Source organism: Artemia franciscana, chromosome 15 (assembly GCF_032884065.1).
Source record: "Artemia franciscana chromosome 15, ASM3288406v1, whole genome shotgun sequence".
In the NCBI taxonomy this organism is placed as follows: domain Eukaryota; kingdom Metazoa; phylum Arthropoda; class Branchiopoda; order Anostraca; family Artemiidae; genus Artemia; species Artemia franciscana.
In genome coordinates this window covers 38,946,453-38,961,987 of record NC_088877.1, presented here as the reverse complement: position 1 = coordinate 38,961,987, position 15,535 = coordinate 38,946,453, and the positions used below count along the sequence as shown (strand labels likewise).

General features: G+C 35.8%; 1 protein-coding gene across 1 annotated transcript in view; it reads left to right on the top strand.

The window, feature by feature from the left end:
• The window catches only part of LOC136036450 (diphosphomevalonate decarboxylase-like), a 48,432-nt gene that overhangs the window by 15,482 nt on the left and 17,415 nt on the right, over nucleotides 1-15,535 (top strand). The window contains exons 3-4 of the mRNA XM_065718690.1: nucleotides 5,176-5,246; nucleotides 7,122-7,189. Coding sequence (XP_065574762.1) covers nucleotides 5,176-5,246; nucleotides 7,122-7,189 — 139 coding nt within the window. The remainder of the gene's footprint in view (nucleotides 1-5,175; nucleotides 5,247-7,121; nucleotides 7,190-15,535) is intronic.

The window sequence follows — 15,535 nt, the reverse complement described above, 5'->3', positions numbered from 1 at the left end:
CCACCGTTAATATTCCATGACATAACAGAAAGAAAACCATCAGTATTCATTGAAAGCTGTCAGATTTGTACTGTTCAGCAGTCACTTTCCGATTTTTGGGGCAGGACACTGAATAAAGAATTTGCAAAGTCCATAAATTACAGCCCTTCCCCTGGAACTGTGGGGGATTAAGTCATCCTCAAAGACATAGCTATTAGATTTTCGACTATGCTGAACAAAATGGCTATCTCAACATTTTGTTCGGGTGACTGAAAAAATGAGCGTGGGAGGAGTCCAATGACCAATTTTTTGGTCACTTAAAAAGGGCACTAGAACTCTTAATTTCGTTCGAATGAGCCCTCTCGTGACATTCTAGGATCACTGGACCGATACAACCACACCTGGAAAAAACAAAAAACAAAGAAACATGCATTGGTGATCTTTCTTTTGGCAAAAAAAACAACAAAAACAAAATTCCACATTTTTGAAGATAAGAACTTGAAACCTCTACACTAGGATTTTCTGATACACTGAATCTGATGGTGTGATTTTTGTTAAGATTCTATCACTTTTAGGGGGTGTTTCCCCCTTTCTCGAAAACAAGGCACGTTTTTTTAGGCTCGTAACTTTTTATGGGCAACACTAAATTCAATGAAACGTATATATTTGAAATCAGCATAAAAATCCGATTCTTTTGATGTATCTATTGGTAAAGAAAACTTCGTTTTTTAGAGTTTTGGTTACTATTGAGCCGGGTTGCTCCTTACTTACAGTTCGTTTCCACGAACAGTTTGATTATTAGATGTTTGTGACACCGAAAAGTTTAATATATTTTGTTAGCATTTTAGGTGGGATAGGGTTTAAGAAAATGGGATTGGATTTGAAGAATTTTAAGAAGTCTATAGTCATTATATTTGACTTAGTGGAATTTACTTTCATATGTAAATTCTTAGCTTTATCCAAAACATGGGTAGGATTTTGATGAGGGTCATTTTTGATAGTTCTATGACATACTTCAAGCAACAGCAGGTCATCTACATATTAATACTACATATAATAGTGGTCCTAATAAGGTTCCTTGTGGAATTCCATGCTAATTAGGGAGGGGTTCAGAAAGAACAGTTTGTATTTTAAAGCCTGGGATCAATTTGAAAGAAAACATTTATAGAATTTAGTAAGAGAGGTTCTACTTCAAAATTAATCAGTGATAAATGAATTAGGGTGTTGCGATCAACTAAGTCAATATGAGGCCAAGCGGCAGTTCCTCAGATGATGGAAAAGTCTATCACCAAATCAGGAAAACTACGGTAAAAAAACTGTTTAAATTTTTTTTTCATGTGAAATATTATTACAAATAACAATAATCAAAATCTCTCGTTGTTGAGAAAGCACCTGTAAATTCGACACCAAGGTTTTCGTCAGAGGATCCTTTAATTTCGACACCAATTGTTTCTCATCTGTTTTACATGTTCAGTGAAGTTTCGACAGAGTAACTTATATTTTCCCAGGGCCTGCTGCTGTCTGTCGAAAATTTCGACGAGGTTACAACATGATATTTTCAAAAGAAATGAATCTCATAAGAGAAGCCAATATCTACATTTGAATTCGGCTGAAGGAACATTTTTAGCGGTTCTGGTATTCCACTTCATCAGACAAGAATTTTTGACACTTGGAACATAGTTTTGTCAATACAATATTAGCTGCCATTTTAGATTAATTTTATCAAGAAAAAGCCAATGTGGCTACATTTTAGAGAAGATCACATGCATCTTGATACATTGGTGCTGATTCCAACCTTTTTTTTTTGCAAAAAATAAAGATAACCAAGAAATGACAGTTTGAACATTACATAGCTAAAATTTGTCTGGAGCTCATTTTGTGTCGAAAACAGGAAATTGATTGAATTAAATGTTTTTTCTTATATTGGTGTATTGGATATATTGTCCACGTTTTGCATTTTCAAATTGTAATGAAAGCTTTCAGAGATGATATTACAAGTCACGACTTAGTAGAGCTATCCTGTTTTGAAGGAAAATTTTGACAGTGGTTCCGAAATTGCACTGTTGAATCATCGGTGCCTCTACCCTAGCTCTGATACAACCAGGAAACATGGGGTATTTGAAATCACTGTTTTAACTCACGGAGGCACATTTTGCTCATCAAGATATGTTCTGTTATCATTGTATGGTTTGTAATAGATATATAGTTGCAAGAAGGTAGCTAAGAAGTTGTGTAGAGAAGTTCTTATAATCTTTGCCTAGCTTGAGCTGTCTGAGGTGAGGTAATTTTTCCTTTTATGGTTTTTAGTTGGTTGATATATCTTTGGTGACGTTTTTCATTTGACTAGTTGGTGTTTTTGGTTTGAGTTACCCTCTGTCGGTATTGCTAGCAGCATTACTTCTCATTAGTATCTAAAAAAAAATAAGTCATAAGGAAGATTATATTCATATTAGGTGATTTAAGAGTTGGGAGAGGGCTCTGGTTTGGTATGTGTTGGATCTTTAGAGGCCAATGTATCATTTATTTAAAATAGACGTGACAATAGGAAAAGAAAAATAAACATTATAAAATTGAAAAGAAAAACAAACATTATAGAAGTTGATTGGAGAGCTGGCACAGGAGCCTGCATATCTGTATTGGACTTCTTGGTAGAATGGAGTATTATTAATATCTAAAAAATAAATTAGACAAAATAAAATCTAGAATTTATGTTAGTCTGTAGACAGTCAGGATGGAGTAGGCTATCCATTGCTGTGTTAAAGCCCTTGGGAGGATGATGCATCACTAGTATTTGAAACTAGAGTTAAAAAAAGAATCATAGGAAATTATTAAAAGGGTAAAATGAACTATGCATAGATGTACCAGGGGTTTTGGGAGGAATAGGTATTATTAGTATTTAATATTAAAGTATAAAATATGAATGTCATAGGAGGTGAGTGAATTGTGGAGCCAGAGAATGAAAAGACGTATTATTGCTGTTGCGGGGAATAGCTCTCGTTACAGTTTAAAAGGTTAAACTAGATTCAAAATATAATATAAAAATCAACTGGAGTGTTTAAAGGGTGACGATAGAGTTTGCAAATCTGTGTTAGGGTGCTATGCATGGATGAGATATTATTTATATTTAAAATTAAAAACGAAAAATTATATTTACAAGAGGTAGTTAAAGAAAACAAGGAATATTTATTGGGAGGATGAGGTATTATTTGTGGTTAAAATAGATTTGAACAGAAAAAGAAAACCACGAGAGAGAGCTCAGAGTTGGGGAAGGAACGTGCATATCTGTGTTAGGGCTAATGGTCGGATGAGATATTATTGGTATTTAAAATAAACTTGAAAGAAAAATAAAAAGAATTGGAGGCAGAACTCGAAAGAAAATAAGAAAAATTATAGGTGGTGATTAAAAACTGGGGAATAAAGGAGCGTAGATCTATTGTGCCTTTTGATGGCAATAGCTCTCATTACTGTATATTTTGTTAACTCAAGGAAATGTAAGTTTAATTGTAGTGATTCAGAACATGTGAAATTGTGAGTCAGTAAATTTCAAATATATATTTGAAATAGGGGTGATACCTGACATGGGGATACCATGGGTATTCTGTGGTAGGCACAACACTTGACTGGGTAGAGAATTTAAAGTGCCGAAACCCTATAGGCAAGTGTATTCTCCTGATGAGCCCTTGTGTTGGGTTGTTGCCTCTGAATTCTTTGTCTTTACTGTTTGGTAAATGACGACCTATACTTATTGACGACATGACTGCTTGTCCATGGCTTATTCTTTATGGTTGATTGTGTATGGCTATGCTGTTTGACCTATGTGATTGTATGGATGAGTAGAGTTAAGGCCTCATTCAAGTGCTGATCTATATTAATCACTAATTTAGGAAAACAGTCTTCCTTTTCTCCTTCTGTCTCTTTTTTTTTTTCTTTTTTTTAATGTGTTTGTGCTGTTGCATTGGTGATTTCTCTTTTCGTAATACAATATCATGCTGGGCTAATAAAGTAGGAAAGTGGTCAATAGCCTATTAGGCTACAGAATAAGACTAAGTGTTACATAATGGAAATAAGTTTTTGACAGAAGCGGTGAAAATCTATTTATATAATGGAGTAGATATTTAAAGCGAAAAAAGGGGACATCGTCCTGTTAAAGAAAGAGAATTGTCAAAGATAAGAAAATTTGATCATAATCTGAAGTACCTTCACTACTGCTAAGGGCTTTAAGCCTGAAGACTAGGCCTCCCAGAATACAATTTTTTGACATTAGGTCAGATCGGCTTTTGAAAGACTCAGATTTTGTAGGCCACTGACGAAAGGTTGAACAGAAACCACTTTCGAAACATTATCTTAAAGTTGACAGTTTTGACTTGTTTCTTTAGCAGTAATCCACTTCAAAAATGCTTAGAATAATATTATATTATTCGCTTCCCCTATTCTCTCCCCTTAGTTTTCATTGTTTGAATTTCTACAACTCTTCGTTAACAGGTGTTCTACTCATAACCCAGTCTATAGGATTACGTCATTGTGAAATAATGAGGATAGTTTGACAAATATATTGTTCAAAAATGAGTTAAAACCTTGGCAAAAATTGATGGCAACGCGAAATTTGACTAATAGAAGCTTTTTGCATGTTATATTGTAAGAATTGCTCGAAGTGAACAATGTCATGTCGTACAATTGCACATAGTCTAGGACTGTAACTGGCCCCCCATAAGTGAGGGCGCATGTTGAGGGCAAATACCTTTTATGCAACAGTGAAGTGTCATCATGTTTGAGCTTGTGTGCAGAATTCAAAGTCAATGATTAACATAGAAGTGGGTGAAAATCTGTTGTAATAATTCCTAAGAAAGAAACAGAGAAATCAAGTCTGATGAAACTGGCTGTTCAAGACATTAATTTAAGATAGTCGCTGAATTCAAGACATGAAGTATTAGAATATTATTGAACCTAAATCCTCTTCATCATTCTTGGTAAAAAAAAAGAAGGTCTCAATATTAATAATCTTGTTGAAAAAGCAAAAGTATTTTAGTATTTTCTGTTGCCTTTTTCTTGCCTTGGCTTGCCCATAGTCATATCTTCACACAAAGATTAAAACCCCAATGGATGATCAATCTGTTCTCCCTCCCCTCGTAAGTGTCAGACGTGTGTCATTGATCTTATTTTATGTGTCCTTTTTGTCTGAAAAAATGGTTTTTCTAGGGGGAAAGAGGAACGACGAACTGATTCTACCCATGAATGATTCACTGTCAGTGACTCTGCACGTCGACCACGTAAGTGAATTTGCTTCTCTAAAGCCCTCTCTTCATTGTAAGTTTTCAGGCGGTGACGGCCGTGGGGAAACTGCTTTTCGGTCACCGGATTGCCCCCTCCTAAACCACTCGTTCTGTACGTTAAATTTTGATTTTGTTTTATAATTTTTATGAATAGCTTCTCAAGCACAAGATTCGTTGAATGAGCGGGGAGCTGAGGAGGCGTCAGTACCCCTCTTATACGACATAATTTCAGTTTTTTCTTAAGTTTTAATGTCACTCTTCTCTTTTGTTTGATAATACTTTTTTTGTATTTAATTACACTTCGTTTTTCATAATATATCCAAGGTTACCCTAAATTATTTATCTCTAAACCTTGCTCTTTAAATCAAACTTTAACTTTGGCACAGGAATGGTTCGAGAAATGGAGCTCATTTAGTGTATTTGTTATTCGAATCAAAGTATAGTCTAATTATCCAAATTAAACTATCTTCCCCTAAATAATTAGAGAACTTTTCCCTCCTGAAGGGTCATACCATCCATCCTATATATACATGTATATATATATTTATATATATATATATATATATATATACATATTTGTTTGCTCCGTCAACAAAGTCACTACAACTAGCAACAGCACTTCTTTCAGCTTTTGATCTTTTTTTTTTTTTTTTTTTTTTTTTTTTTTTTTTTTTTTTTTTTTTTTTTTTTTTTTTTTTAGCGCTGGGCAAATTGCGTCACTGGCTTAACGAAACCATAGGAACGTAAACCTTTCTTTTGAACTTCTTTTGGACAGATTCGGATAGAGCGTCTTTCTTCTAACTGTTTTGCATGGTACTTTGCTGCATGAGTGCTACGGTAGTCGTCATCAAATTCGTAAACAGTGACGGGCTCTGTAGCTTTTTTTCTGTCTTCACACTTTTTCGCTTCTCTGTGTTCTTTTTCTCTCGTCTGCTTTGTCAGCCCAGAAAGCTATTTTTTTCAATAGACAACACTCACACGAATAGGACACAATCAGAACTGATCAAAGTAATCTTAATTGGTCGCTTGTATTCAGTTAAAGTGGGATATGGACACTGACATATAAACAAAACTGACCCAATTTATCTGTGCATCTAACATGGAAGAGCCTAAAGATTTTCACCAAAATTTATGTTACTTTCACAACTGGTGTCAAGTGATCTATTTATGTCAACTGGTATCAAATGATTAATTTATCCTTGCATGCACAGTTCTTGATACGTGATTAATTCCACCCGACAAGACCTTTCAAATAAGTTGGGAACCGTACCGCATTAATTCGGTATGTGTGAAATTGAATAGATTGATTTGAAGAAAAAATCTGATTGGGAACACTGAAAGTCACTGAGGCCTATATTAAAATTAGAGGTTGGTGACAGGAAGCTGACATGTCGTCCGCTTCGTATCGACGAGACGTCGGCGTTGACTGCCGACACCTTGGACTTTTGCACCCACAAGTAGGGACATCCAGGGTAAAGGTGTTGACATTGCACGCCGATGCCTTGGTACTTGGGGGAAACTTCGAGAAATGTGTATTTTATGAGCCATGTGATTTATTCAATGGGTCATTGGGTTTATTCGACCCAAGGCGGGGTACATCAGGGTAAAAATGTTGACATTGCACGCCGATGCCTTGGTACTTGGGGGGAACTTGGAGAGATGTATATTTTATGAGCCATGTGATTTATTCAATGGGTCATTGGGTTTATTCGACATTATGTAGAATCTAGACATTCATTATACCTAATATAGGTCATTATGAATAATACCAGTTTGATGTCCTATATAGCGATCTGCTATGCTGTCTATGACATGAGTGTGTTTCATATTGCCAGGTATATTCTATGTACAATCTGTGTCCTTTTTTTTCAGTTGAGGAGTAGAACTACCATAGCATGCAGCCCAGTATTTAAAGAGGACGAATTTTGGCTAAATGGAAAGTAGGTTCTTTTTCTGTTTATTTCCTTGTTTCGGTCCAAATAATTGCTATTTAACGGCGCTAAATATTTTACAGCACTACTGTAAAAAGTAGGCTCCGTTAATTCCATTGTTCATTTCTTCTTCATCCAAGTCCCTTCCAGAAATTCCATTTTCTTTTTTTCATCTAAAAAGTAACTTAGTTCTTGATCTCATATTTAAGAGCGCTACTAATGAAAAGTAGGATTCAATCACAATCTTCTTTTCATCTGAATCGTAAATCCGTATTTAGGCTGCTATTAACAAAATTAGGCTCCATTCCTGCTCATGTTTTTCTTTTCATCAACAACCGAGTACTTAAGCTCCTCTGAAACAGCAGTTTTAATAAAAGTATGTTTTGATTTTATTCATTTTCTCGTTTCCATCTGAATAGTAAATAAGGATTTAAATTACTATAAATAGTAGGTTTGGCTTTTGTTCTTGTTCCTTACCTGAGTTTCATCCAAACAGGGTAAATTACTAGGCTACTTTGGCTACTAGTGGCCTCTATTCCATTTTATTTAGTTCACTTCCTCCTAGTCATAGATTTCGACTCAGTATTTAGGTTACTGTTAAACGGTGCCACGTTGTTAAGATCAGAAATGGTAAATTTTTTGTAAATTCCTCTTGTTTAGACAAAAGCCCTCTTATGAACAACGAAGGAAAATGCATATTTCCATCACAACTTAAGCGAGATTTTTCAGCTCACACGCCCATCTTCATCTCTCAGTCTTCGAAGAAAATATCAAACAGTTCGTGGTAACGAACTGTAGTAAGGAGCGACCCGGCTCAATAGTAACCAAAACTCAAAAAAATGGAATTTTGATACCAATAGCTACATCAAAAAATCGCATTTTAATGCTGATTTCAAATATATAACTTTGATCGAGATTAGTCTAACCTATCAAAAGTTACGAGCCTGAGAAAATTTGCCTTAGGGGGAAACACCCCCTAAAAGTCATACAATCTTAACGAAAATCACACCATCAGATTCAGCGTATCAGAGAACCTTATTGTAGAAGTTTCAAGCTCCTATCTACAAAAATGTGAAATTTCGCATTTTTTGCCAAAAGACAAATCACGGATGCGTGTTTATTTGTTTTTTTGTTTTTTTTTCCCAGGGGGGATCGTATCGACCCAGTCGTCCTAGAATGTCGCGGGAGGCTCATTCTAACGGAAATTAAAAGTTCTAGTGCCCTTTTTAAATGACCAAAAAAATTGGAGGGCACCTAGGCCCCCTCCCACGCTCATTTTTCCCCAAAAGTCACTGGATCAAAATTCTGAGATAGCCATTTTATTCACCATAGTCAAAAAACCTAATAACTCTGTCTTTGGGGACGACTTACTACCCCGCAGTCTCCCTGAGAGGGATTGTAAGTTACAAACTTTGACCTGTGTTTACATATAGTAATGGTTACTGGGAAATGTACGGACGTTTTCAGGTTTTTTTTTTTGGTTTGGGAGGGAGAGTTGATGTGGGGGAGGGGGGGTTACGCGGGAGGATCTTTCCATGGAAAAACTTCTCATGGGGGAAGAGACTTTCAATGAAGGGGGCGCAGGATTTTTTTGCATTATTTAAAAAAAACAAGGAAAAAATAAAATAAAAAATAAAATATGAGAAGTTTTTTCTACTGAAAGTGAGGAGCAGCATTAAAACTTAAAACGAGGAGAAATTATTGCGCATATGAGGGGTTTACCTCCTCGTAATACCTCGTTCTTTACGCGAAATTATTTTTAGTAATTTCAGCTATTTATTCTACGGCCTTTGTGATTCAAGGGTCATTCCTAAGGAATTGGGGCAGAATTTAAGCTTTAGTGTAAAGAGCGAGGTATCGACGAGGGGTGAACTCCCTCAAATACGCAATAAAAATATACGAACATAGAAGTTCGTTACGTAAGTTAATTCGTAAATTACGAATTTTTTTACTAAGGAAAATGTTCGTAAAACAATTAAAAGTTCTAGTTGCCTTTTTAAGTAATCGAAAAATTAGAGGGCAGCTAGGCTTCCTCCCTCTCTCCTTTTTTCTCAAAATCTTCCGATTAAAATTATGAGAAAGCCATTTAGCCAAAAACATAATTAATATGAAAGTTTCGTTTTAATTATTTATGTGCGGAGAGCCAAGATCAAAACATGCATGAATTAAAAAACGTCCAGAAATTAAATAAAAAAAACTAGTTTTTTTAAATGAAAGTAAGGAGCGACATTAAAACTTAAAACGAACAGAAATTACTCCGTATATGAAAGGGGCTTTTCTTCCTCAACGCCCCGCTCTTTACGCTAAACTTTTTTCCTTTTTAAAAAAGTAGAGCTAAGAGAAAGAGTCAAACTTTAGCGTACAGAGGGAGGCATTGAGGAAGAAAAGCCTCTTTCATATACGGAGTAATTTCTGTTCGTTTTAAGTTTTAATGTCGCTCCTTACTTTCATTTAAAAAAAACTTGTTTTTTTATTTAATATTGAATAAGCACGACCAGAAAAGAAATTAAATCATCCGATCAGGATGAATCGGGGAAGAAATTTAGATTATTCTTCTGGTCTGGTCTTAGCCCCTCCCTCTTCAAACAAAAAAATTGTCTTCTCTGAATCCGTGTTCAACCATGCTATTCTGGTGCGTTACAGTTTTGAGAAACCAGTGTCCAACACGCTTGGAACCTGTAAGATGAAAACGCTTTATAGTTTTGCTGGGTTGAACACGATGACTGTGAAAACGATTTTTGTCGATCCCAATCAAAACACGCTTCAAACACGGTGCCTGAAAACACAACGTTTAAGGTGTAACTTCAGGTCCTTCAATCACACATACTGAAAATCCTTGTATGCCTGTGATCTCAATATGACTCTGAGCAGCAAGCCAGCCATACCTGGGGTATCAGCATCTTCCATATCATTATCAATATCGCTATTAATGTCTTCGGCATCACCATTAATTAACATCACAGTATCGCTTCAGCATCGGAATAACGAACTTCGCTATGGACTCTTCAACCAGACACATTGAAAATCCCTTTATGACTACAGTTTCATAAAGTTTAATATGTCCACCTTTGTTTTGATGGGAACTCTTGGGGACTCGTTGAAAACTCAAAAATCTAGCTTCAAAACGATTCTGAGTAACGAGCCTGCGATAAAACAAGTCCCATCATCTTTTGCGTCATTCTCTACATCACTCTATTAATGTCTTCAGTGTCGCTATTTATTGTTATGGCGTCACTTCACATCAGAATACTATGCTTTACTCTGCCTTTCGATCAGACGCATAAAAAACATTTATTTGACTCTGATTTCAACAAGGCATAACAGGTCAACCTTTTTTTAATGGGGATAGGGGGATGTATTCCGATTTCTGTGTATCGCGATTAATTTATATAATTTTTATCATTTTTAGTATCGCTTTTCATATCAGAAATATAAAACAACCCAAATTTTACTAAGCTTGAAATTACCGTTATCTTGATTGTGGTATTGTCATTGAAAACTTGGGAAAACAACAAATTTAGACCCTCCACCCCAGATCTTCAAAAATAAGTTTTAACCCCTCCCCCAAAAATTTTTATGAATTGCATATTCAACTTTAAGAATCCCTTGCTATGCTTCCCTTCCATGCTGAGAAAATGATATTGCTTACGTTTTGGAGTAGGTCGAGCAGTCCGGTGTCCTCCTTCCCCAGAGACCACATGTGTTTTTTCTCGTAGTCTTACTTAGAATTTGGCTCTTAAGGGTTCCATTGATATAACACTTTGCTTAATGTAGAACGCATATCGTAATTAGACAAAAGCCCCGTTCCCACGTGTGCTTAACTATACATTAACGTGTAGCCATCTTCACTTTTGACCTATTAGGCTACCCATGAGGAGAGGGAGAATATCAAAAGAGGGAGAATACCAGCTTTCTGACTAAAAGTGTACCGCAAGAGATTAATTTGTACCGTCTGAGCAACGGGTTAAAACTTTTCGTAATAAGAAGAAAATCTGCATAAACTAAAGCTTGAACAGATATCAGAATCTTCTTCTTCTTCTTATGTTTATGAGGTCTGTGGATCAGTATGATGTCCATTCACCTCTTAGACTTTACAGGAAAAACTCCACTGATTATTGAAAGCTTCTGGCAATATTCCTAGAAAAAAAATCTACCGTTTGACAACAAGCAACGTGCTGCTAGTAATAATGGCGTCTTTTCAGGATTGATATCATCAACCTATAAATAATAGCTTCTAATTCATGTGATAGGGAGCAATTGATGAGAGCATCAACAGTTATGGGGATCTTTAATTGATGGCAGTAATTCCTCAGTCTCCTGGAATCATTATCTCCTGGGTTGCAATCAGATAGAATATGTTGAGCGTTTGACAACGTCTGACAGCAATTTCTACATAGTGGGGTGTGGTGGATTCCCCATTTAAAAAGATCAGCGTTAAGTAAAATCGTTCCAGTTTTTAACTTATAGTAGATCATATTAAAATCCTTAGACTTGAAAGGAGGGTACAAAAATCGCTGGTAAGTAATATTTGTTCTAGCTCTAACAACATCTCTGTAATTCTATGTTCTCAAATTTCTTGCCGGAGGGATCTCAGCAGCCTTATTTGCCAAATTATCTGCCATTTCATTATATTTGATTTCTTTATGACTAGGAATGTGAAGGAATGAAATACCACATCCCATCGAGAACAGATATCCAATCGTTTGGCGTATATTTTCCAGGTCATAATCATCAGCTTGATAATTTATCTTGTTGAGAAAATGAATTGATGAAAGGGAATCTGACAGGAACAAGACATTTCTTGAAGAGGTCCCAATCTCACTTAAAGCATCTAATGCAAGTCGAACTGCAAATAATTCAGCCGAAAGTACTGATGAATTAATTGGAAGGGGGGCAAAAATATTCAGGTTTAGATCAGGGATACAGGCAGCTGCCCCAGCTTTAGAATCTTTAACAGAACCATCAGTGTAAACATGCATATAATTGGAAAAATGTGTATTCACATAATTTTTAAAAATTATCTCGACTTCCTTGGCTGAATAGCAGGATTTATTCTTTTTTAGCATACTCATGTGACACTCAATATGGACCATATCCCATGGTGGGGAATCCACAAAGGGAAAAGTATCCATCCACTGAGAAGACCACTCTGGAAACTCCTTTACAGAAAGATTCCAGGAAGATGATACCGAAATCATAGAGGGTGTCTTATGAAAGATTTTCTGGTATACATAATGTTGATTACCATATGCTTGTATTCTGGTGAAATATCTTCTGCTCTGAAGCAAAGCTCTTTCTTCCAAAGAGGTGATCCCCGACAGGTTTCTCATTTTAATTATTGGAGTATGCTTATAAACACCCATAGCAATACGGATTGCAGAATTTTGCAATGACTCCAACATGTTAAAAATCTGTGGTGAGCTATTGCAAAAAATTGAATACCATATTCCATTTTTGCCCTGATATAAACTTTATAAAAATCAATAATTGTTTTAGGTGATGAACCCCATTTCGAATTAGCGAGTCGTTTCAGTAGGGTCAGTTTCTGAATTATATTCTTCTTGAGTGATTCGATGTGATCATGCCATCTTAGTTTGGAATAAAAAACAATTCCCAATAACTTCAGTGAAGATTCATAGTTTATAGTAGAGTTATTCACAACTATATTTGGTATGGTTGAATGTCTCTGTCTGGTAAATAGGATAGCTTTGGTTTTGGAAGTGGAGATAGACAAACCTAATGCTTCTGAGAAGCAAGAGATTATGTGGATATCTTGTTGAAGATCTTTGACTAAATCAGTGACGTTTCTGCCTGATTTTCAGATTACTAGGTCATCTGCATAGAGCCCAAATGATGCATGTTTTAATTGAAACTCAGATATATATAGATTAAACAGTAGAGGACTAAGGATGGCTCCCTGGGGTAAGCCTTCTTTAATAGGGTGATTGTGGCTCCTACAATTACCAATTTGGACAACAAATGTTTTATTATTTAGAAAATCATAAATCAGGTTAACAATGCCAATAGGAAAGTCAAGATTCATTAATACCTCCAGCAATTTTTGGTGAATGACATTACCATAGGCATCAGCCCAATCAAAAAGTATGGCGATGGTTGAATGCCTTTGGTTAAATGAGTTGGATACATCATTTTCAAGGCAAGCAACATTGTCCAGTGAGCAGTGCCCTTTTCTGAATCCTGTTTGTTCAGGGGGGTAGAGGTTATTAACTCCTACAAACCATTCAACCCTATTTAAAATCAGTCGTTCCAGGATTTTTCCTAGTGTTGTTAACATTGAAATTGGCCTGGGCGTTTTTGTAATCCAATTTATATGGATATCATCGTGTCCAGGAGTTGATTTTGGATTGCTAAGGCTGATGGCTTGCTTCATCTCTTGAAACAGGAAGGGTTTTTCAAGAGAAAGCTTATGTGAGCAGGATTTTGGCAGAACACAAAAGGGAGGTCGTCTTAGGGACTGTCTTACGATGTCTTTTTTATAATGCTCTGCAAACAGTTCAGTTTTCTCTTTGTCACTAAGAATATATCTGTTATTAACACATATATCATATTTCCTATCATCAATAGGTTTATTATAACCATTCAGTTGGCTGATATAATTGTGGACTTTTGTTAAGGCTTTTTGGGAGTCAATCTGGGAGCAAAACCTATCCCATGCTATCTTTTTGGACTTTCCGCATATTCTTTTGAGCTTTGCTATTGCATGTTTATACTCAAGATGTGTGGTAGGTGAGGGATGTTTCTGGAAATGCTTTCTGGCTTTTTTTCTAGTTTGTTTTGCTAATTCACAGTCATCATCCCACCATGTCTTAGGCAGCCTCTTAAGATTTAGCTTTTTCTTATTACAATATTTTGGAATGGCAGCATCAGCAGCAGCAACTAACCATGATGATAATTTCTCAACTTTTTTATCTTATCTAGGAGGTTATATACCTCTGAGTAATCAAAAGATACAAGTATATCTTGGGAAAGTGGCCAGTTTGCTTTTTTGGTATTATACGTTGGCTTGGGATTTGTGGACATAACTTGTGTGTTGCTTAATGAAGTAAGAATGGCTATATGATCTGTTTGCAGTTCAGAGACCTTTGTAATATTAATCATTGCATAAAGATATGTGGGACCAATCTGGAGATCAATTGTGGAAATCTGGTCTGGAAGTTATAAGGAGTAAACAAAGACAGATTAGTATCATTTATCAGAAGTTGTTCTATGCTTTTCCAGCCTTATTTTCATAGGTAGTTACTTCCCATTATGGACTGTGGGCATTAAAATCACCAAGAATAAGAGTTTTTCCTCCAACTGTTTCTTTCTCAAGAATATCTGTTTCACCTCGTGGGTTATAAAAGGATTTGATTTTTATATATTTACCTTCATTTAAGTTGACAGATACTCCAATCACATCTATTTCAAAATCGTAGCAAACTGTAGGCAAAGGGAAATGGATAATATTACTATCTATAAAAATTGCTACACCACCGCCTTTCCTATTTGTACCCCTGTCTTTACGATAGCACTTATAACCAGGCAGGGTAATCTTTTTTAGTCTATGTAGATTAGTTTCTTGAAGACACACAATATTAACATTAATCTGTGTTATGTAATCAGATAAGTCCACTAGTTTCATTGTATTAATTGATGCACAATTCCTCTTGAGTATCTTTAAAGGGACAGAAATATTATTAGTCATGTATTTCTGTGAGATAATGGAGAGCCTGATATTGGTTGAGGATACTAATAACCTCACTATCTGTTTCTTCAACAACAGATTTACAAAAATAGTGTACAGCTATTTCTCTCAGAATGGTGGCCTTCAGATGTTTTGGTATATCTATTTGGGAAATCAAGGTGACTGAGATCAGGTACTGTATCAGCTTGGATAGTGCAATATGATCCTGGCAGATATTGCAGAATTGGGCAGCACACTAGGCATGGGGGCAGTGCTACTTTTTTGAGGCTTGGAGTCATTATTTTTAGATTTGTTAATCTTCCTGAAGGGGTGAAATTTAAATCAACCAGAAGAGATTTAAGGCTAGTCAATGGAGATGCAATACTACTTGTTGAGGATCTTTGCTGTGGTGTACTAATTATACTAGGGGCCCACTTCTATGGAAGAATCTTAGTACTTTCCTTTAAAGTAGGAATGTTTTCCTTGAGAATACTGCAGTATGATTTTGCAACTATTCCCACTGGTAGGTTTTCCTTCCTGGCAATTTTCAAAACTTGATGCCTTTCCAAATATTTGGGGCATGCTGTTTTGTCAAATGAGTTGTGATCTCCTTTACAATTGGCACACTTAGGCTTAGAACTGCAGGATTGGTGTGAGTGCTCTTCAAGACA